Here is a 22221-nt window from a genome sequence, read left to right as displayed (position 1 = left end):
TGCCTACTTGATCTTAAATATATTTATTTGTGTTCAAAAATTGAAATTTTTAGGTTAAAAATCATTTTTATAGCTTAATTTTGCTTAATAATAAGTTGTTATGGGGTAAGTAATCGATTACACTGGAGAGTAACCGGTTACAGGGTGAGACATCGTGTTTCAGTAACCGATTACCCAAAGTGAGTAATCGATTACTCAAATAGGGTAATCGATTACTCTGTGCTGTTATATATGAAATTTCTGCAATTTTTAACTTTTTCAAAACTCATCTTCCTCACTCAACTCGTGTTCTCTTCTTCTCAAAACCTCTCAACCTCTAAAAACCTTATTTTTGATCCGTTTCAAGAGATTTTTGTCCATTCCTTTCACATTTTTTATTCTAAACACTTCTAACCAAACATTTTCTTGATTAGTGGCTTGAATCAAAAAACCCCAAATCTTCAAACCCAAAAACCTATCCGTGCATAATTCTGAACATATGTTTTTATGTCTGTAATGTTTGTATGCTTTGAACATCTACTACTATATATGCTATGTTTTTATGTTTGAACAATATTTGATTTTTTTGCTTTGATATTATGCTATTATGATATGCACTATATTAATTTTTATCTCTATTGTGCTATACATCATGTATGCTATATATGCTATATATCTTTGTGCTGGACTCTTGGCTTTTCTACATTTTGATGAAGTCAAAAGGGGGAGAAAAGTTGGGAGAGTGTATTTTATGTCAAAATTTATTCCAGGCACTTAACTCCAAATGAAAGGGGGAGCATACAAGATATGAGGAACATACTCAAGACAAGTCAAGATATATCACAAAATATGCTACTCTCAAAAAATTCAGAAAACTACACTGTCAAGAAGATATTGGTTTGTCATCATCAAAAAGGGGGAGATTGTGAAGAAGATCTTTGCTCCTGACCTTGACACGGTTTTGATGAAGACACCAACATCACCAAAAAGAAGAAAAGGAAGAATACTTATGAAGACAAAGAAGAATAAAGCTTCAAGAATCTATAGGTACTTCTATCCTAAAACTCTTACTTATGCAAAGTAGTAATGCTCAAACAATTTTTAAAGAATAATGAAACACTTTGAAAAATACTTAAAACAATTTTTGAAAAGATGTGTAACGGGTTACTTAATTCAAGTAACAAGTTACATGTGAGAGAAAAAGAGTTATCCAACTTAAAACTGCTTAGAGTAATCCATTACTGTATTTGAGTAACAGATTACCAGTGTTATTAAAGTTGAGTAACAGGTTACTCAAATTGCTGTAATCCATTACTGTAAGTGAATTTTAAATTCACTGTTGGACAGAACACTTGGGTAATTGATTACTCAATGCTGTAATCGATTACTGAGTGATGTTACATCAGTTTTTTAGATTTGAAACTCAAGAGTTTTCATCCCAAATGAAGTGCCTTCATTCCAAACAATTTCTACTCTTTCATAAAGGCACAATGGGTGATTTGAAAGCCTATTTAAAGGCTTTAGAACTCACAATGAAAAAAGGCTTTAGAAGTCACAATGAAAATAACTCTTTGAACAACTCTTTCACACTTTTCTCACAACTTTTCTACACTTTTCTGAAATACTTTTTTGCACTTCTAAGCAACTTGAACTCAAACTTTCAAAGCTATTTTTCTGAGTTGCTTGAAGTAAAGTGTTTCAAAGTTTTATAAACTTAAAAGTGCATTATTACTTAAAAGTGCATTATTCCTAAAACCTTTTTGAACTTTGCTGCATATCATGCAGTCTATTTGATCAACAGATTACCTACTGCTACTCCTGATATGAAAAGCCCTCTAGAGGCCTTTCTTGGTAACAAACCTAACTTTCATAGCCTTAAGGTGTTTGGCAGCCTTTGCTTTGCATCCACACTCACACAAAACAGAACCAAACTGGATCCTCGAGCTAGAAAGTCCTTATTTTTAGGATATAAGACAAGTACTAAGGGATTCATTCTCCTTGATCTCCAAATCAGAGAAATTTTCATATCTAGGTATGTTGTGTTTTATGAGCATATATTCTCCTACAAGGCCACCCTCACCAACACTACACCAAAAAGCCATACCAACATAGACAACTCATCCTTCCTACAATATGATGACCTACTACCCTCACTACCCTGCAACCCACCCATCAACAATCCAGTATCTCCTACACACCATCACACCCCTAAAACCAACACACATATCCTACCTTCCATCCGTACTAGGAGATCACACAGAATCTCCCAACCTCATTCCTATCTCAAAAACTATCATTGCAACCTCTTAACTAGCACACCTAACATTACTGCTACCAACATTAAGCACCCTTTAGAAGATGTCATGTCCTATAAATCCCTTTCTCCCACACACTTCCATCATTGCTTATCCATCACTGCTCACACTGAACCCAAAACCTACCTTCAAGCCATAAAATCTGTAGAATGGATACAAGCCATGAAAAATGAATTGCATGCTCTTGAGATTAGCAATACTTGGACCCTTGTTCCTCTCCCTGCCAATAAGAAAGCCATTTGATCTAAATGAATGTTTAAGCTCAAATATAACTCTGATGGTACTATAGAAAGAAACAAGGCTAGACTTGTGGCCAAAGGGTATACACAAATAGAAGGCCTAGACTATTTTGACACTTTTGCACCAGTTGTCAAACTCACCACTGTTAGACTTTTGCTTGCTCTTGCCTCTTGCCTCAATTGGACTCTTCAACAATTAGATGTCAATAATTTTTTCCTCCATGGTGATCTCAATGAAGAAGTATATATGTCTCTTCCTCAAGGTGTTTAGTGCTCTGTTCCTAACCATGTATGCAAGTTAAATAAATCTTTATATGGCTTAAAGCAGGCAATGGTTTGCCAAGCTTTGATCCTTTCTTTTGTCTATAGGCTATAAACAATCTCATCATGATCATTTTTTATTTACTAAAGGTTCTACTTCTAAATTTACTGCCCTTTTAATCTATGTGGATGATTTAATCCTAGCTGGGAATGATATTCCTGAAATTCAATATGTTAAACACCAATTGGACCAAACTTTCAAAATTAAAGACCTTGGCTCTCTCAAATACTTTCTTGGTCTTGAGGTGGCAACCTCTAAGCATGGTCTTACCTTATGTCAAATGAAATATGCTCTAGATCTTTTATCTAATACATGTTTCCTCCATTCAAAACATGTTCCAACACCTATGGTAAAACACCCTCACTTAAAACAGCAGGACAGTGAGTTATATTTTGATCCTGAATTCTATAGACAATTAGTTGGTAGATTACTCTATCTTACTAATACTAGACATGACTTAAGCTTTGTAACCCAACAATTGAGTCAATTTATGGCTAATCCAACAACCAATCATCACAAGGCCCTCACAAGAGTTCTCAGGTATATTAAAGGTAATCCATGCCAAGGTATATTTTATCATTCCACTTCTATTCTGAAAATTAAAAGGTTACAGTGATTCTGATTGGACATCTTGCCCTGATACAAGGAAATCCATTTCTGGATATTGCATGTTTTTGGGCAATTCATTAGTTTCTTGGAAGGCCAAGAAACAAAACAATGTTTCTAGATCCTCATCTGAAGCAGAATATCGTGCCTTAGCCATTGCTTCTTGTGTAGTGCAATGGCTAACCTATCTTTTAATAGATTTGGCACCAAATCACAAGAAACATGTTCTCCTCTTTTGTGATAATGATTCTGCTAGGCACATGGCTGTTAATTCTGTTTTTCATGAAAGATCAAAACACATTGAGATTGATTGCCATGTTGTAAGGGAAAGGCTCCAACTTAATTTGTTTCACCTGTTACCTACTCATACCACTGATCAGGTTGCAGATATCCTGACCAAAGCATTGGAACCTTCCTTATTCAACAATTTACTTCCCAAGCTTGGAGTTATTAACATATACTCTCCAGCTTGGGGGGGGGGGGAAATGAAGTTAATTCCATATTAATGTTATCTTTCTTACTGTGCCAGAAATGCTCATGGAACAAGCCAACTCTATCGGTTTAACCAAGCTAGTATTGTGTGACCGAGACAATCAATGCATCATGCCTATACCAAGTTTGAGCATCCTGATCGAGACAATGGCGCATCTTTATCGAGACAGCCTTGGCGCATCTATGCATTGGCACATCATCACCTTAGCGCATCGGCACCTTGGCACATCAGTGCCTTGGCGCACCAGATCAACCTTGGCGCACCAGACCAACATCTTGGCGCATGATCTGGTGTGGCGCACCAGATCAACATCTTGGCACATGATCTGGTGTGTTGCTCGTTTTGATCCTCTTGCATTTTATTATCTTCTACAAGGATGTTTTGTAGTAGAGCTCTTCTATTTTGACATGTGTAAAATATGTTTGTTAATTAGTTAGAAGTTAGTTTGCTATTCTAAGTTAGTTTCTTAGAGTGCAAGCAACACTTGGGAGTTATATAATCTCCTCCACATTGTAACTTCAAAATCAATCAATAACACACAAAATCTTCATAGTCTTTCTTATATTCAAATTCTTTTAGAAACATTAACCTCACTAGATAGGATTGACTAGATGTATTATATGGCGATATTATTGACCACTTTAGTTTTCATATTCACCTATTGTTGGTATAGAATTAACATGAACTTAATACAAAAACAAAACTAGCATGAATTTTAAGGTTAAGGAAAGTTATATTTGTTTATATGATTTGATAGTGATAAAATATAATTTATTTAATCAAATAACAAATATAATAAAATAAATAAATAAAATTATTTTAATTGTATTTAATGACATGTTGGATTTTGGACATAAATATAAAATATACAAATATATTTTCAACATATGTATCAGTATACGATGTGACATCTTTATAAATTGTGAGATACATGTTTATACAAATCATGTATATGTGTCGTCTAGATGTATATGCATTATTCAATTACAGTGGTGCTATTTGTGATTATAGTAAACATGAAATGAAAAATTAAGTCATCTTCGTAAATTACAGATTTTACGATTCTACCATTCTTATTTGTTTCATTAAAAGAGAAATATATTAGGACATGAATTGTAGATAAAAAATGCAAGGTCATAATATGAAAACAAATGTATTGTATATGCCATTGAGGATATGATATTTAACAATAACTATTTTAATAACCAACAAATGTAAAGATTTCCAATGGCTTAGTCAATTAAGAAGTCCACATTTGTATATTCTATGATATATTAATTATAATTTACATATATCCCATTATTAAAATTACAATAATATATATCTCAGCAAAATGTTTAATTAGACTTTAAATATTTTTGAGTCATTATGTAAACTAGAAAGTATCACAATTGTCATATCATGTTACTAAACCTATGAGAATCCAATTGTCTATAATTCTAGTCTTAATATAAATAACTTATGATATATTGTAATTGGAGTGTGCGAATATCGTAGTCAATTGGACTCTCATGAGTGTATATATTAATAACCTATTATATATTCTAATTGGAGTGTGCGAGTATTGTAGTCAATTGGACTCTCACGTGTGTATGAATATAGTATGATAATTGTAGTCAATGCACGATACTCGCACACTCCATGGACAATACTCACACACTCTATGCACGATACTCGCACACTCCATACACGATACTAGCAGACTCCATGCATGATACTCGCACACTCCATGTACGGTAATCGCACACTGCATGCACGATAAACACACTTCATTCCCGATACTGGCACACTCCTTGCATGATACTCGCACATTTCATGCACGATACTCGCACATTCCATACACGATACTCACATTATATTTCTTCCTATATATATATATATATATTATACTTAAATATATATAAACTATTTTTTTATGTTTGTTGTTATTATACTATCTCTCTACATTATTTTTATGTTTATTGTTATTATATTTATATATATATATATATAAATAAATTTTTGTACTATTTTTTAAAATTAATTAATTATTTAATTTGTTCAAATAAACCAATTTTAGCTGAGCCGAGTAGTTTGTGAACTTTAACCGAGCTTAAATCAAGCTTAAAAAATAACTCGTACCGAACTTCAGTCGAATTTTGAGCTGAACAAATCATCCATCATTTTAATTGTCAATTTTAATTAAATTATAAAAGTAAACTATGTTTTTGTTTCATATCAAAATCATTTACAATTATAATAATGTGGCCATTTTAAAATTAACTTGTATAACATGACATGTCTAGTCTACCGGAACCTATTTGCTGAATAACGTGACCAATCCAGTCTGGGTGAAGAGCTTAGGCCATATTTCAGCTTTTTTTCAAGTAGTCATTACATTGCATGTACTTCCATCTAAACTACAATACTTGCCACTCTTAATTGCTAAACTTAAATTGTTTCATTGGCCTAATACCCTATTTTCTTCTTCTATTAGATATTTGCCAGCCCTATGTATGAGTTTTGGGATACTAAATTTGGGATCAAAGGAAGCACACTGAATATTAATAACTTGTCATTTTGGTTCGTGGTAAGAGGTGGCTACTTGATCTTCAATACATTCATGGCGGCGATACTCCTGTTCCTTGGAGATTTCATGAGCCTCACTAGGGTGATCGTCACATTTCACCTTACATTTATTCTTGTAAACAATATGTACTGAGTGGCAATGGGGGATAAACTTGCATCTTCACAAAAGCTCTAGCACTGGTTCAACATTGTTTTATTTAGCATGGCATCGCTTGCAACAACAATTGCAACCATACAGCTTAATGTCGTAGACTCCAAAACATACCATGTTTTTGCTAATGTGTGATAAAATTTCAGTTGTTTAGTGTTTCATATACTTTCATTCATAAAAGGAATATAATACAATTTTCCATTATCTCGGATTGTATTACTTTATTTTTTTAGTAGGCGAGACTTTTTCAGAATGAATTTGCTGTAGAGTGAATACAGTTTGTGTTATGTAAACTTTGACCCTAGATAGACACTAACATTGGCATTGACCTTGACAATTTGGAACTAAGTTTTGATGCATACTTCAACCCTAGTTTGGCACTCACACTGACCTCAAGATTGAAGGAAACATCAACCCCAAGAATGATGATGATATCGACCCGAAACCCGATCCTAACATCACCCTTTAGAAAACATCAACCCCAAGAATGATGATGATATTGACCCCGAACCCAATCCTACCATCACCCCTTATCCAAAAAGTGGGAGGATATCATTGATAGTACCAAAAACCATTTACAATTATAATAATGGGTCCATTTTAAAATTAACTCCTATTTTTATTTAAAATTTATTAATACTAATGAAAAGTTGCTCAAGGTACATGGTAGTTATAATAATAAAATTTATTATTTTGAAGTTCTCATCATTTAAAAAAAATTATTCAAACACATTTCTATCATATAATTGATTACTTTAAAATGGACAATGTTTAATGAATAAAAAAGTAATGTCCATTTTAGGAGTAGATTCATTTAACCATTGCTCATAGTTATTGTTAAGTTTGACAATGAATTGAACTAACTTGACATTTGTTCAAAACTCAACTTATTATTTAGGTTGATAAACTTAGTTCATGAACTAAACATGTTCAACTTGAGTGCAATATTGAGTTAATTAAATAATCAGGTCGAACTTGAAGCAATATAATTTGACTCAAGGGCTTGCTCGATTATATATATACATATAGATATATATACATATAGATAATCTTTAAATATAGACGTATTAAATAAATAATCATCATGAATTGACGAACTGAGTCAATCAAACTAATGCGATGAACTAAAAATTCACGAACTTTTGACAAACTAAGCCAATTCGAGTTGATGAGTAGAATCAAACAGTTGATGAACTTCAATCAAGTTAAATTCAAGTTAAAAAATAACTCATATCAAAAGTCAATTCTTATCAAATTGAAACAAGTTGACTTGAAGTTAACCGAGTTCAACTCATTCAGACTCTTAAATCAAAGACTAGACTATAAAAATATATAGGAACTATTTTCAAAGCAGGTTCACCTCCAAATATTTAATAGAGAAAGAGATATATATACTGATAATATAAGATATTTTTACACTATCACTGTATTATGCGTCATCCACTTTCAATCACCATTGACTCTAGAGGTGTCAAAATAGATATGCCCGATCTGTAACGTCCAGAAAATTACTCCAAAAATATTGCTCAATTTTTTTTTTGAATAAGGTAATATAAAATTTGTTTCCTTATATTCGTTTCCCTTTTTCGGGACATCACTTTATGTAACATAAATTGTGGAATATCAAAGACCATTAACTAATAGTAACAAAAAATAACTCAACATATCTTTGAATAATTCTTCATTGAAAGAACGAGAAACGTTAATACGAAATACAAGGCGGAATGAAATCTTCGCATAAACTAAAACTATACGAAATAAGCTGAGTCATTCAGCATATCAAAAGTACCCTACATAGATACCCTACTCAAAACGCAAATTGGAAATGGAAATGGCTTCTAGCGGCTAGCTCTAGTGTATGCGGGTGCGCTAGAACAGTCGCTCGGATCCTCCTCCATCTCGGAATCAGATGAGAGGTCTGCCACCTTGATAGAGTTCTCTATGCATATTAACTCCACACGGTCCTCTTCTCCAGCTTCCAGCTCCTCCTCAGCCTCCATCTCCTCCTCCGGGTCATAGGACAAATTTTGTGGCCTAATTCCTGCTCTCGCATTTGCCTGAGATTTGGGCATAGTCCACCGAGCAGCTCTCCTCCATGTTGGGGATCAGATCACATCGTCCCAACTCCTACGCCTCGTAGAAGGCCCTGCAGCAGCTGGTCCAGGAGGATTCACAGACTGAGTAGACGACACGGCAAGTGCCGACCTTTGATCGGGCAAAGTAAAAAAAGCCTCCAAGTCCGCATGATGGGATGGGAAGTGCATCATGGAGCCATCACAACCCATCTCCAACTCTAAGGCACAAGGGCTCGTGTAGGTGTATCGATCTCCATCAATCCTCTATGCCCCCTCCTAGGACATCGAGAAACGGTAGCTCTGAATCCTCGATGAATGGTCCATATGAACAAGAACACGTACCAAAGACAAGCATAAAGAAAAAGGGAGTAAGACATCTAATGAATATTATTCATTGACGACATGGAATTATACAAAATATCACATTCAGACAAACACGCATAATATACACAATATATATATCACATACATAAATGTAAATGATGAATGATGTTATAACTCAAACTATAAGGATCAATATCCATGAGCTCAATGTATGAATAATATGTTTATTTCATCCATCCTTACACCAATATCCTCCCAATAAACTATTCGAAAATAACTAAGAGTAGAAGTCTCATAACAAGCCGATTTGAACACACCAAATTATTCTTTGCAAGGATATATGATCGATCTGTTCCAAAAGAATTGTCCATTTCAGGACGTTGTCGTATAAAACACTTTCTGGGCATCCCTCTCATCGATCCTGATTGCAAAAGGGTTGTCAAAGATCGTCTATTTTGCGCTGTGAGAATTGTCTGATCCAATAGAATACCTCATCCAGGAATACAAGGGAATCGTCTCACCTAGAGTCTCTCTCAAGACCTTGCCGATGAATCACCACCATCAAGCCCCTATATTGAGTCGGTCCTTGAGTTGGTTGGGGTAGTTGTTATGGATTCAACTTATGCAAATTTGTGTTCACATTCTGAATCGCTGCAGTCATTGTAACCATGAAGTCCAGGTTAGCAGTTTCACGTTCAGCCATCTTAAATTTGTGAACATTAGACGTGTATGAGATACTTCCTCTACTGATATTATCCATGGGTTGTATTTTCAACCGAATAATACAAGCAAACACTTAAACACACAAATTCCTACAAGAAAGCATGTGAGGCCATGCCCAAGGCCAGATACAAAAGAACCGCTTGATACCATGTTGTAACGCCTCGAAAAGTACTCCAAAAATATTGCTCAAAAATGGGTAAATTTTTTTTTTGAAAGAGGTAATATAAAATTTGTTTCATTATATTTGTTTCACTTTTTTTGGGACATCACTTTAAGTAATATAAATTGCGGAAAATCAAAAACCATTACCTAATAGTAACAGAAATTAACTCAACATATCTTTGAATAATTCTTCCTTGAAAGAACGGGAAACATTAGTACAAAATATAAGGCGAAATGAAATCTTCGCCTAAACTGAAAATATACAAAATAAGCTGAGTCATTCAGCACATCAAAAGTATCCTACACAGATACCCTACTTAAAATGAAAAATAGAAATAAAAATGGCTTCTAGCAGCTAACTCCAGTGTCCGCGGGTGCGCTAGAACACTCACTCGGTTCCTCCTCCATCTCAGAATCAAATGAGAGGTCTACCATCTCGATGGAGTCCTCTATTCAAATTAACTCCACACAGTCCTTTTCTTCAGCTTCTAGCTCCTCCTCAACCTCCATCTCCTCCTCCAGATCATAGGATGAATTTTGCGGCCTAATTCCCGCTCTCGCATCTGCCTGAGATTAAGGCATAATACACCGAGCAGCTCCCCTCCACGGTGGAGAACAGATCACATCGTCCCAACTCCTAGGCCTTGTAGAAGGCCTTGCAACAGTTGGTCCATAAGGATTCACCGACTGAGTAGACGACACGATAGGTGCCGGCCTCCGATCGGGAAAAGTAAAACAAGCCTTCAAGTTGGCATGATGGGATGAGAAGGGCATCGTGGAGCCATCACCAATCATCTCCAGCTCTAAGGCACAAGGGCGCGTGTAGGTGTGTCGATCTCTATCAATCCTCCATGACCCCTCATGGGACATCGAGAATTGGTAGCTCTGAATCCTCGCTGAATGGTCCATTTGAACAAGAACACGTACCAAAGACAAGTAGAAAGAAAAAGGGAGTAAGACATCTAATGAATATTATTCATTAATGGCATTGAATTACACATAATATCACATCCAGATAGACACGCATAATATACACAATATATATATATCACATACATAAATGCAAATGATGAATGATGTTATAATTCAAACCGTAAGGACCAATATCCACGAGCTCAATGAATGAATGCTATGTTTATTTCATCCTTCCTTACACCAATATCCTCCCAACAAACTATTCAAAAATAACTGAGTACAGGTCCCATACCAAGTCGATTTGAACGCAACAAATTATTCCTTGCAATGATATATGATCAATTTGTTCCAAAAGAAGTGTCCATTTCAGGATGGTGTCGTATCAAATACTTTCTAGGCATCCCTCTCATCGATCCTGATTGCAAAAGGGGTTGTCAAAGATCGTCTAGTTTGTGCTGTCAGAACTGTCTGATCCAACAGAATACTTCATCCAGGAATACAAGGGACTCGTCTACCTGGATTCTCCGTCAAGACTTTGCTGACGAATCACTATCATCGTCGTCCCTATCAACATCACGAGGCTCGTTCGTCTCCGATAAATTTACTCTCCACTACAACGTTATCCTTAATGAATATGCACACTGATCGAGATTAACCGGTTAAATCTTTTAATCATTCTTTTACATGATTGGCCCAGCCTAAGACATCTCCCAAAGGAATGCTTCTCATGGGACTCGATCTTACATCCTCACGTAATAGAGGACTAACATCTTTACCACTACAAACTGTCGTTGAATTGCCCTGGACGACCATATGGTCAAGCCTCTAACGGTCAGACGACCTTGCTACATGGTATCATGTAATCCTTTTTAGGCATTGCCCTAATCACGACATCACCATCAGAAACATTGCCCTAATAAGGCGCAAGAACAAAGGTAGCTGTATAAATTTGTCAATTTTGGGCACCAAACTTATCACCTGAGTCACGGTCTCTCCCAAGTATTAAATACACTTCACACCCAAGCTAAGGCTATTGCCTAAGCAATCAATCACAAACAGTCAAAATTATTATTTATCTCTCGCCCAAGTGAGAGATTATCGCTCAAGCGATAAATTCATCAAAACAGACTCGATTCTCTGTTTGGCACTCGCCTAAGCGAGAGACTGTCACTCAAGCGACAAATCCACCAAAAATTGGTTGAAATCCTTGTCTGGTCCTCACCCGGGAGAGGTACTATCGCCTGGGTGCCCAGAACTGCTCAAAATAGGCAAAATATTGGTCTAACCCTTGCCCAAGCGAGGTTGGATCGCCCAAGCAAGGGTGGTCTTGTGGCCAAGATCACTCCCTCGCCTTTTTGGGCCACCGAGTCGAATATCTTTGCTATTTTCGATCCCTACGCATTTTAGTTTTACGAGTGGTGTTCCTTCGTGGTTAACTACCATATTACTTGATGTTTTAAATCTATCCTAAACATACAACTTAAGAAATAATCCATACTTAATCTAGGCACGCAAATATTTGATTAAGTAAGGGTTTCTTAATGCACAAAAATAACTCCAAACTTTTGAGATTGTTTATGAGATTCGGGTGTCATATTCGGACACCATTATGTCACGATGTATTCTCCCTCACCTTAGATTGTCGCGTGCTTGATTCCCTTTAGGTGTGAGTGGGTTAGTTGTTCGACTTCAAAAGCTTCATAAGCAAACACAAAACAATTTAGTGATTTGTGAATTAAATTTTACATGATAACACTAAGGTAAAAACATCATTTAATCTATTTATGAACTCAATCACTCTCATCCATCCAGTCCAAGATTCATATTTTTGAATCATCATTTATCCTCGAAAGTCTTATTCCCGATTTCCATCGTTTTCAAGGTAAGATTTTAATAAAGTTTATATTATTATCACGGCATAGATTTATACTTTTATGGATACTTTTTAAGTCATACTCACCAATTTAAGGTAAGTTTCTTAATCAAAGTCCACAGTTTTTAAATTAAGATCTCTTATGTTAAACTTATCACTTTAAAGTAAGTAACTTAACAACATCCATACTATAACTAATCTACCATCCAAGACTTCATAACACTTTAAGTTCATAAAATCAAGACTTTTATAAGTCATATTTTATCTCAAATTATTACTTAAACTTGGAAGTCAAAAATATCATTTACTAATCAAACCTTTAACTCATAATACTTTAAAAACAACATTTTCTCACAAAAACTGATTCATAAACATTTTGTATTTCAAAGATAGAAATTAAAATTTTCCTAAACACATATAGGCCATGATTTTTAGACCTAATGCCAAGGAAAGTTTTGATTTTTCAACTTATCATTAAACATATTAAAGATTCCTTTGATGTCGAAGTCATCACCTTCAAAATACATTCAAACACCAACATTAAAAATATATTATTCTAAACTTGTCAGGCCATGGTTTTTCAAGCAAAAAACAAGTGGAAAAATCCAAACTTTACATTATTAGAAAACTCTTTAAAGGTTCATTTGATATACAAATCATCACTTTTAAAACATTCAAATACCAACATTATATTTCTAGCATTAAATCCGGAAAAACAACTATTCTACACTTGTTCAAGGCTATGGTTCCTCAAGCAAAAAATGAGTGAAAAGATTCAAACTTTACATGGTTCAAAACTCTTTAAATGTTCCTTTGATATACAAACCATCACCTTTAACTAAAATTAACACAATGCATATTTTTAAACACTAAAAACAACCTCATGAACACAAAGAGTTCATAGTTTCAAAAACAACTTTCTAAGTTCGAGAAAGCACATATTTAGAATTTTGAGCATAAAAAGAGTTAGGAAGAGTATTAGAAAATTTCAATGGTTGAAAATGTTCATAACAAACATATAAACATCATACTAAAATTTCATAAACATCTAATGGTTAGATATTAAGAGATGAAGAAACAAAAAATGAAGAACTACCTTGAAGTTCTTAGAATTTCAAAAGTGAAGAAGAGAGAAAATGCCAAGGGTTTTTCTCCAAGCTAGGAGTTGACGTTTAAGGATAATAAATCATATGTGGGGAGGGGAAAGACCAAAGATTTTTCCAAAAAGGGAATTGTATAAGAGGTAGATGAGTGATTTAAGGGGTTTTGTGTAAGAGATGTGTACTTTTGCTTGTTTGACCTCTTCGTAAAACCATTCACGATTAAACCATGCCCGAGTATTATCGGCTAATACTTGGCCGAATATTAAAAATGTCCTGATTTTGGTTTATGGTTAGAACTTCAAAACATAGAATTCAGAGAGAAAAATACTTAGAAATGCGTTCTGGATGAACTTGATGTCTATCTTGACTTGAAATTATATTTTGAAGCCAATGGAGCAATCGTCTCCGAGTTACGTAACTCAAAAACACGTTAATGGGCCGAATTCAGGCGAATTTGGGCCAACAACAGCTCAGAAACTTTTCGTCACATAAAATTACGACAATTTACCAAAAAATAGGAAATCACAAAAGAAGACTAACACTCAACTATGGTTTAACCTAAATCAATACTGATTAATTTCTAAAACTAATCGTTGGTAAGTAAATAATTAATAAAACATACACAGAAAATTTACGGTGTTACATGATCGCATCGGCTCGTCAAAGTCCGAAAATTTATAGGGCTTGTGTATTATATGAGGTATTTTTTATTGAATCCAAGTTTTTTTGCCCGAACTGGCCGAGCTATAATAAAATCGGTCTTAGGTTGGACTTACCCAGATGAGTTCGGGCTACCCATTTTCCTTATTTTTTTTTTAATTTTTTTGGGACCTTTGGCTTGGTAATAAGCATTACGCTGAAATTATTTTCCAAAATAACTTATAATAAAAATAGATAATAAATATTATGTTATGAACTTTGATAAAAAATAGAGTAATGTCTATAACATAAATATTTATAAATTCTAATACTTTTATAAAGTTAAACATTATATTATTTTTCTATTTTACATAATATCCTTTTAAACACGATAACAAAATAGTGTATCAAATCAAATGAGAAAACATTAAGCCTTTGTTTAGTTGAAGAAGAGAAAATGAGAGAAGAATGAAAAGGAAGGAAGAAAAAGGTGAGAAAGAAAACCGAGAGAAATAAAGTAGATTGATATATGATTTGGTATGAGAGAAAGAGAAAAGAAGGAGAATAAATATAGATATAAACTTTTGAATGACAAAAATAGTCATACATTAAAAAGAATATGGAAAAAACAATCTAATACTAATTAAAAAAAATTAAGAATTGCAACTTTAAAATTTATTGTAAAAATTATCTTAATGTAATTTTAAAAAATATTTATGAAAAAAAAAGAAAATAGAAAAGAAAAATAATGGTGTTAAAATGTGTTTAAATAAATAATAATAATAAAATATATAGAATGGTTAAAATGATTGATTTTGTCATTTCATTCTCCCCTCACTTTCTCCTTACATGTAGAAAGAATAAATTTTGTTCAATCTCATGTATTTTTTATTTCTCTCATTCCTTACTCTCTTCTCAACCAAACAAGAAAAATGTTACTTTTTCTACAACTTTTATCCCCTCAATTTTTGTCATTTATTGCTCTACCCAACCAAATGAAGAGTAAACCTTATAGATCTCATTATTCTTTTCTTAATTATATGTTTAATTAGATTTAACTTCTATAACAAAAACATAATAAAGAAAATAACTTTTACAACCAAACTAAAAGAAAACATAATTGTTTACCATAGAGTATTCAAGACAACCAAATTTAACCTAATAGTACACAATGAAAGTGTTGATAAAAAGCATACATAGGATCTTCATACAGAAAGTAAAGAATAATGATTATATATTATGATAGTGGTTATACTTTGATATATATAGTTCATTATGAACTTGAGTCTAACTATCATTATTATAAACCGATGTGATATTATATTTGATAGTATCCAAAAGTGAGAGAAAAGTACATCAAGCCCCCTTAAACTTTATGTTTTTTGCAAGCATGCACTACGGATTACTTTTTATTATAATTACTCCTTAAACTATATCAATTGGTGAAATTGATCTCTGTATAAATATATTGTTAAATTGCCCATCAACAATAAGGAAATTGTTGCAATGAGTCTCACAATACTAGCAATACAATAATGTATGTTTGTCAACATTAATATCTGAAGGACACCGACATCAAAATACAAAATTAATTGAGAAGAAAAAGTAAATTATAGAGTTAAAAGTGATTAATAGAAGATTTGACTAAGTAGTTGTTGGCTTAGGAGAGTTCTTTAAAAAGAATGGTGTATCTGTCATAAAGAGAAGTGTTTGATATATAAGAGAAGTGTTTGATTTTATTGTTGATGACTTGATGCATTCATTGTTGTTGATGTTGTGGATAAATTTCAGATGCAAATATGCAACAAGATTGTATATCTGTGTTTATGCATGTAACTTATCTTATTATGTCAGGCAATTTAACACCTTAACACGTTGGGTTGTGAAATTTGATTGTAGTATGTTTGGTAAAGAAAAAAAAGTGGAGGGGAAATGAAAGTTTTAGTGAATATGGTTGTTTGAAATATTGACACTAAGTAGGAAAATGAGAGTAGGTTGTGAATTGCTTTTAATTTAATATTATTTTTTGCAGTGACCAATTTTACCAATAATTAAAATTTAAAGGTTAATTAGAAAGAAAAAGTAATTTATAATATCTATTTGTTAAATGTATAAAGTTTATGGGTACTTTTATAGAGTTTTCCCTCCAAGTAAATTACAAACTATATTCTATTAGAGAATAAGAGTCCAAAATATATATTATGTGGACTTGACATCACGTCTTAACTCAAACACAAAATATTAGACTATAATTTTGGTTACATTTAACATAACAAGGTATTAAAAATAATATATTAATATAAATGATATATATATATTAAATAGATTAAATATGTTAAAATTTAAATTAATATTTAATATTCATAAATTGTATTAGAAATTTTTAGCTCCCATATTAGCTCAAACAATTTAAGCTAATCCAAACTATTCAGATAGCTCATTTTAACACCTCCCTCTTAAATAAAAATAATAAAATGAAATATACACTAATTAACTATATAAATCCTTGCAAATATATTTGGGTAAACTAATACCAGCAAAGTTATGAGAAGAAGTACAAGATTCGAATATCCATTTTTCCAAGATGCCCATTTGGGGAACGTCACATCACCTTTTGTCAGTATGATTAGTCATTAGTTACATAATCTCCATTTAGATATTTCCAATACCTATCTTATCCTAACATGTGGATTTTGCGAAAACCTATTCTGAAAATTGGGACATTGTCAAAATTTGGCCCCACAATGACAATACTAATTTAATACTCGCCTAATTTTACACGTAAAGTTAACATACTTTACATTAGTTATGTAGTATGTGAAATTTATAGAAAATAATAATATAAAATATATCTTTCTATTAGTATTTCTACCCAAAAAAATAATATTTTATTTATTAATAATTAATTTATAATGTGTCATTTTCTTGTAGATATAAAAATTAATAAAAGAATTTAGCTTTAATAGGAAAATTTAGTATTATTCAAAATTTATATACAACACTTAAAATAATTATTTTCCTTATATTATAATAAAATGAAGATCTCCTTATAAGTTCAACCGTTTTTACACTAACTTTTTTCTCTACATGTTGCTGCTACCAATTCATTCATGTGTTTTATTTGAAGGAGCAAACCCATCACTGTCACCATTGAATAATTGAATGTTTTCCTATTCATAGGCCATATTCATTTACTTGTTCTCACCATCATCTCCCACATTTCTTTCTCTCTCTTCTGTCAAAGCTTTACTCTTTGACTTGGTTCTTCAATGGCTTCAAATATGTTTATTACTCCAGCAACTGTTGTTGTAGCGATTACTGGCATGTAGTACTATGTTGTCTAAACTCACTTACCACTCTTCTTATTCCACTACCCTTTTTTTCTTTTCTTAATGTGTTTTCATATGAAGCAATAAAAATCATATGACCATGTTTTTTTTCATTGATGGGTTAATTTCAGGTAGGGTGAAACAATTGAGGGAAGTTTATGTTGCAAGTTCAAGTGCTGGAACATATAAAGTGTGCTTACCTACACTCCTTTTGAGTAAGAGGGTTGAAAGGATTCCATGGTTTGATGGAACTGCTTCATCAAATTATTCATGTGGTGGTGATAGAAGTGCTCTAGTGAAGGTTTCTGAAGGAGGCGCTATCCCTTTCCCTAGTGGCTGGAGCCTAGATAAGGTTTGGAATCTTGTTCACATTATTATTTGCCAACATATTTAAGAGACCTATCTTTCACTTATCACATAAGAAAATGTTTTAAGAATAAAACTCAATCATAAATGTTTGACAATATGGGAGCGACCATGGTTAAGAATAACAGTCATATACCCTAGCTCCTCCTAGAAGCATCTATAGTGAAGTTGGTAGAAGACAGTTTTGAAACATCTGAGTTCCAATTTACAGCAAATTCAAGTAGAATTTACGCCACAACTATTAGCATAAGTGCGTTTTGGTCAATCTCAAATAGCATGCTAGGTGAAACAGGGTGATGGGCACTGACTTTAGACTAATAGGCACAATTTTCATGTCTGACTCAAATTGTCAAACCATGTCACATAATGACAAAAGAGACTAGTAACTAAATGAATTTTTTGAAAGTAAATGAAATTGGAAATACCCAAATTGCAATAGCAATTATAAATAAAAAGAGGCCAATAAAGTGCAGAGAATTAAGGAAGGTTATTGCTCTTTCTATATCAGCATTTACCAATATAAAATTATCCTCATCTGCTGTTACTTCTTTAAATACTTTTTCCCCCCTCTCACTTCCATTCAATAGCAGAGAAAGCACGGAGGCACAACACAACAAAACACCACACAACACACTTTTTCTGTGTCATAATCCTAAAAAAACCACTACCTTTATTCTTAATCCTTCACCAACAAAAACCCACCAATTTCCTTAATTTCTTCGAAGCTTACACCTTTTTTCTCATTACAGGGCTCAGAAAACCAAATTGAAGAAAACCCAGTTCCCAAAATAAAGGGTTCAAACCGTTTCTTCACGATTGGTTTAGTAGCAGCATGGTACTCTTCCAACATTGGTGTACTCCTATTGAACAAGTATCTTCTCAGCAACTATGGATTCAAGTACCCAATCTTCTTAACCATGTGTCACATGACAGCGTGTTCTCTATTTAGCTACGTTGCAATAGCGTGGCTAAAGGTGGTGCCTTTACAAAGCATTAGATCAAGGGTTCAGTTTTTCAAGATTTCTGCTCTCAGCCTCATTTTCTGTGTCTCTGTGGTTTTTGGGAATGTGTCACTTCGGTATCTTCCTGTGTCGTTTAATCAAGCTATTGGTGCTACTACACCTTTCTACACTGCCGTTTTTGCTTATCTTATGACGTTTAAGAGAGAGGCTTGGCTCACTTATCTCACACTTGTTCCTGTTGTTACTGGAGTCGTTATTGCCAGTGGGGTAAGTAACATGACACACCTTTTTGTTGTTTTTTTTTCTTTTTTAATTCAGTTGTTGGGATAAAAACATGACATACAACAAGTTATTAATGAAAACCTAACATGTGTAATAACTATAGTATACATAAGTAGTATTCACTTAACCTCTCTATGCGTGAGATAAAGAACTGAAATTATTGTGAAAAATATATATTTAAATTATTGAAATAAAATATATTTTTGTATCGGAAACTAACTTATATCTTCTCACCAATGAAAATAAAACATGTGTATTGCTTTTGTTTAGTTTTAGAAATATTTTTGTAGAAAATAATGAAATAAGACATGATTTTATTCGCCGTAAGAGATAATTTATCTTTTTATACTAGGAGATACATTATTCTCTTAAGTTAAATGTTTGATAATTAAATGTTTTTCTGGCCAATGTCACATGGAGTGATACACTTTGTGAAAAAGATGTATTCCTTATAATTTTTTTGTTGATGAGATATTTTTTAATGAGGAATTTTGGAATGATTTCTATATGCTTAAGGCTATCGTGACTCAAATTAGAGACAATTCATGCTTCCCAATTTTTTAGTATACAATTTAAGTAGTGACATTCATGTATGACTCAAATTCATATCTAATATGGTTTTTTATTTTTCTATTTGGTCATAGGGTGAACCAAGTTTCCATTTGTTTGGATTCATGATATGTGTTGCGGCTACAGGTGCAAGGGCCCTAAAATCAGTGCTACAAGGAATTTTGCTTTCTTCTGAAGGGTAAGGAACTCCATATTAATTCAATAATTACCAATGTACTCTATTTGGTTTTCTAGTAATATATTCAACCTAGTACTGAAATTCTACTTCATCTGTTTCAGAGAGAAATTGAATTCAATGAACCTTCTCCTTTACATGGCTCCGATGGCTGTGGTTTTCCTTCTTCCGGCCTCACTCATAATGGAAGAAAATGTAATTGGCACCACAATGGCTCTTGCTAGAGATGATGTCAAGATTATTTGGTATCTGCTATTCAATTCATCACTTGCATATTTTGTCAACATCGCGAATTTTTTGGTCACAAAACATACCAGTGCTCTGACTCTTCAGGTATGCGCCGATTATTCAAATTGACTCATGGCCCTCTTGTTTTTGTAAATTTAATTTTCACTCCAATAAACATACATGAGTTTGGAGTTCACATCTTACATTGGTGTTTGTCATAAATTGATTATTGTAGTTGCTATCATTGGCAAGCTTTAGAGATGTCTATATCAGCTTGTACTATTTAACTATGCAAGATGTTGACCTCATTTGCCAAATGATCTAATATTGATAACTTCAGCTATGCAAATCCTTGACCAAGTTTGCTATAATTGCTGCATATGATCTTGAGATGATTAATAGTCTTGTTGATTAAAATCTTTTGTACAAATTAGTGTTCAGACAAGATATGCATTTTTCTTGTAGTTCAATAAATAATATTTGCTTGAAGCGATATTTTAACTAACAAAAGAGCTGGCTCCAACAGGTACTAGGGAATGCTAAAGGGGCTGTAGCAGTAGTGGTTTCAATTTTGATATTTAGAAACCCAGTCTCGGTCACAGGAATGATGGGTTATGCGCTTACAGTATGTGGAGTTGTACTTTACAGTGAAGCGAAAAAACAAAGCAAGTAATACTGCTCATCATTCTTGGGAAGTTAGCTATGGACTTATAATATTTTACTGCACAGGTGACCTCAAAGATCAATGAGGCAAAGTTGTTTTGCATGCTATTGAATCAGAATAAAGAGTTTCTGATTCTAATATACAATCCTCTGCCCCCATTCTTAAAGCATCAATGAATGGTTCCTAATTGTAAATGATCTTTCTTTCCATTAAGGCTTGATAATCAAAGAAAAAATGTCTTTTTTTTTTGCTTATTCTTTTAGGACTTAGACAGTTGTAAAATTGGATCTTTAGTGGTAGCTACTGTTAACACACTAATGATAGAACTCTTTTTTTGCACATTGTGGATCATCTAGTATTGTTCCCGAGATATTCTTTGTTCTATAATAACAAACTGACTCAAAAAATATATAGAGAACAAAATCAAGCTTTCCTTATAGATATTCAAGTTCAGTGACCAAGATTGTACTTGTTAATCATCTACATGTTCGGAAATGAACTGACAAATTGTGACACTACATATTATGACAAATGCTTTGAAGACATGATATCATGGTTGACATTGTCTCTTCCACTTAATAAAGGAACAAGAGTGTTCAAGATAATCATCATTGGAAAATTGATAAGGAATATTCTGTTAGAGGGTAGTTAGATGATACTTGTAAATGTTTCCTTTTCTTAAAGTTGTTGGTTGACATTTAAGTCAGATAGCTATAAATAGCAACTGTAACCGTTTTTGATCATATAACAATTTTTCCGGAATTCCAATCTTCTTGTAATCTTTTCTCCCAAATTCCAATGCACAATCTCGGAATCCTTTCTCGCATAGGAATCCCTGTTTTCTTTCTCAATCTTCTTCTTCAAATTCTCTTAATTCCTAGAACTACAATTCCAACCTTAACAATTGGTATCAGATTAGGTTTGTCCTCGACACAATCAATTTTCCATGGCATAATCCACTCGAAGTCAAGCATCGTTGCATGAAGTTGAAGATCGTTTGGAGAGTCGCATGTCGGCAAAGATTGAATCCAAGATGATAGAATTGGCGGGGTCTATCCAGAAATCCTTGAGTGATTCGTTAAAGTTGACAATGGAGGAGTTGCTTAAGAACAATATAGAAGGACAAGAGGATTCTGCACGATCAAGGGCCACTAGTTC

General features: G+C 33.3%; 1 protein-coding gene across 2 annotated transcripts; it reads left to right on the top strand.

Annotated features, from left to right (window-relative positions):
• On the top strand, positions 17563–21401 carry LOC109345087 (probable sugar phosphate/phosphate translocator At3g11320). Of its 2 annotated transcripts, none has more exons than XM_019583868.1 (6): positions 17563–17808; positions 17948–18159; positions 18929–19411; positions 20071–20174; positions 20276–20504; positions 20926–21401. In XM_019583868.1, exons 1-6 carry the CDS (start codon positions 17757–17759, stop codon positions 21070–21072), a joined length of 1227 nt encoding a protein of 408 aa, XP_019439413.1. In that variant the 5' UTR covers positions 17563–17756; the 3' UTR covers positions 21073–21401. The 2 variants fall into 2 exon arrangements, with proteins under 2 accessions (XP_019439413.1, XP_019439412.1); XM_019583867.1 differs by having other exon boundaries at positions 17948–18168; positions 18932–19411.

Source organism: Lupinus angustifolius, chromosome LG04 (assembly GCF_001865875.1).
Source record: "Lupinus angustifolius cultivar Tanjil chromosome LG04, LupAngTanjil_v1.0, whole genome shotgun sequence".
Classification (NCBI taxonomy): Eukaryota; Viridiplantae; Streptophyta; class Magnoliopsida; order Fabales; family Fabaceae; genus Lupinus; species Lupinus angustifolius.
This window is presented reverse-complemented; position numbering and strand designations above follow the sequence as displayed.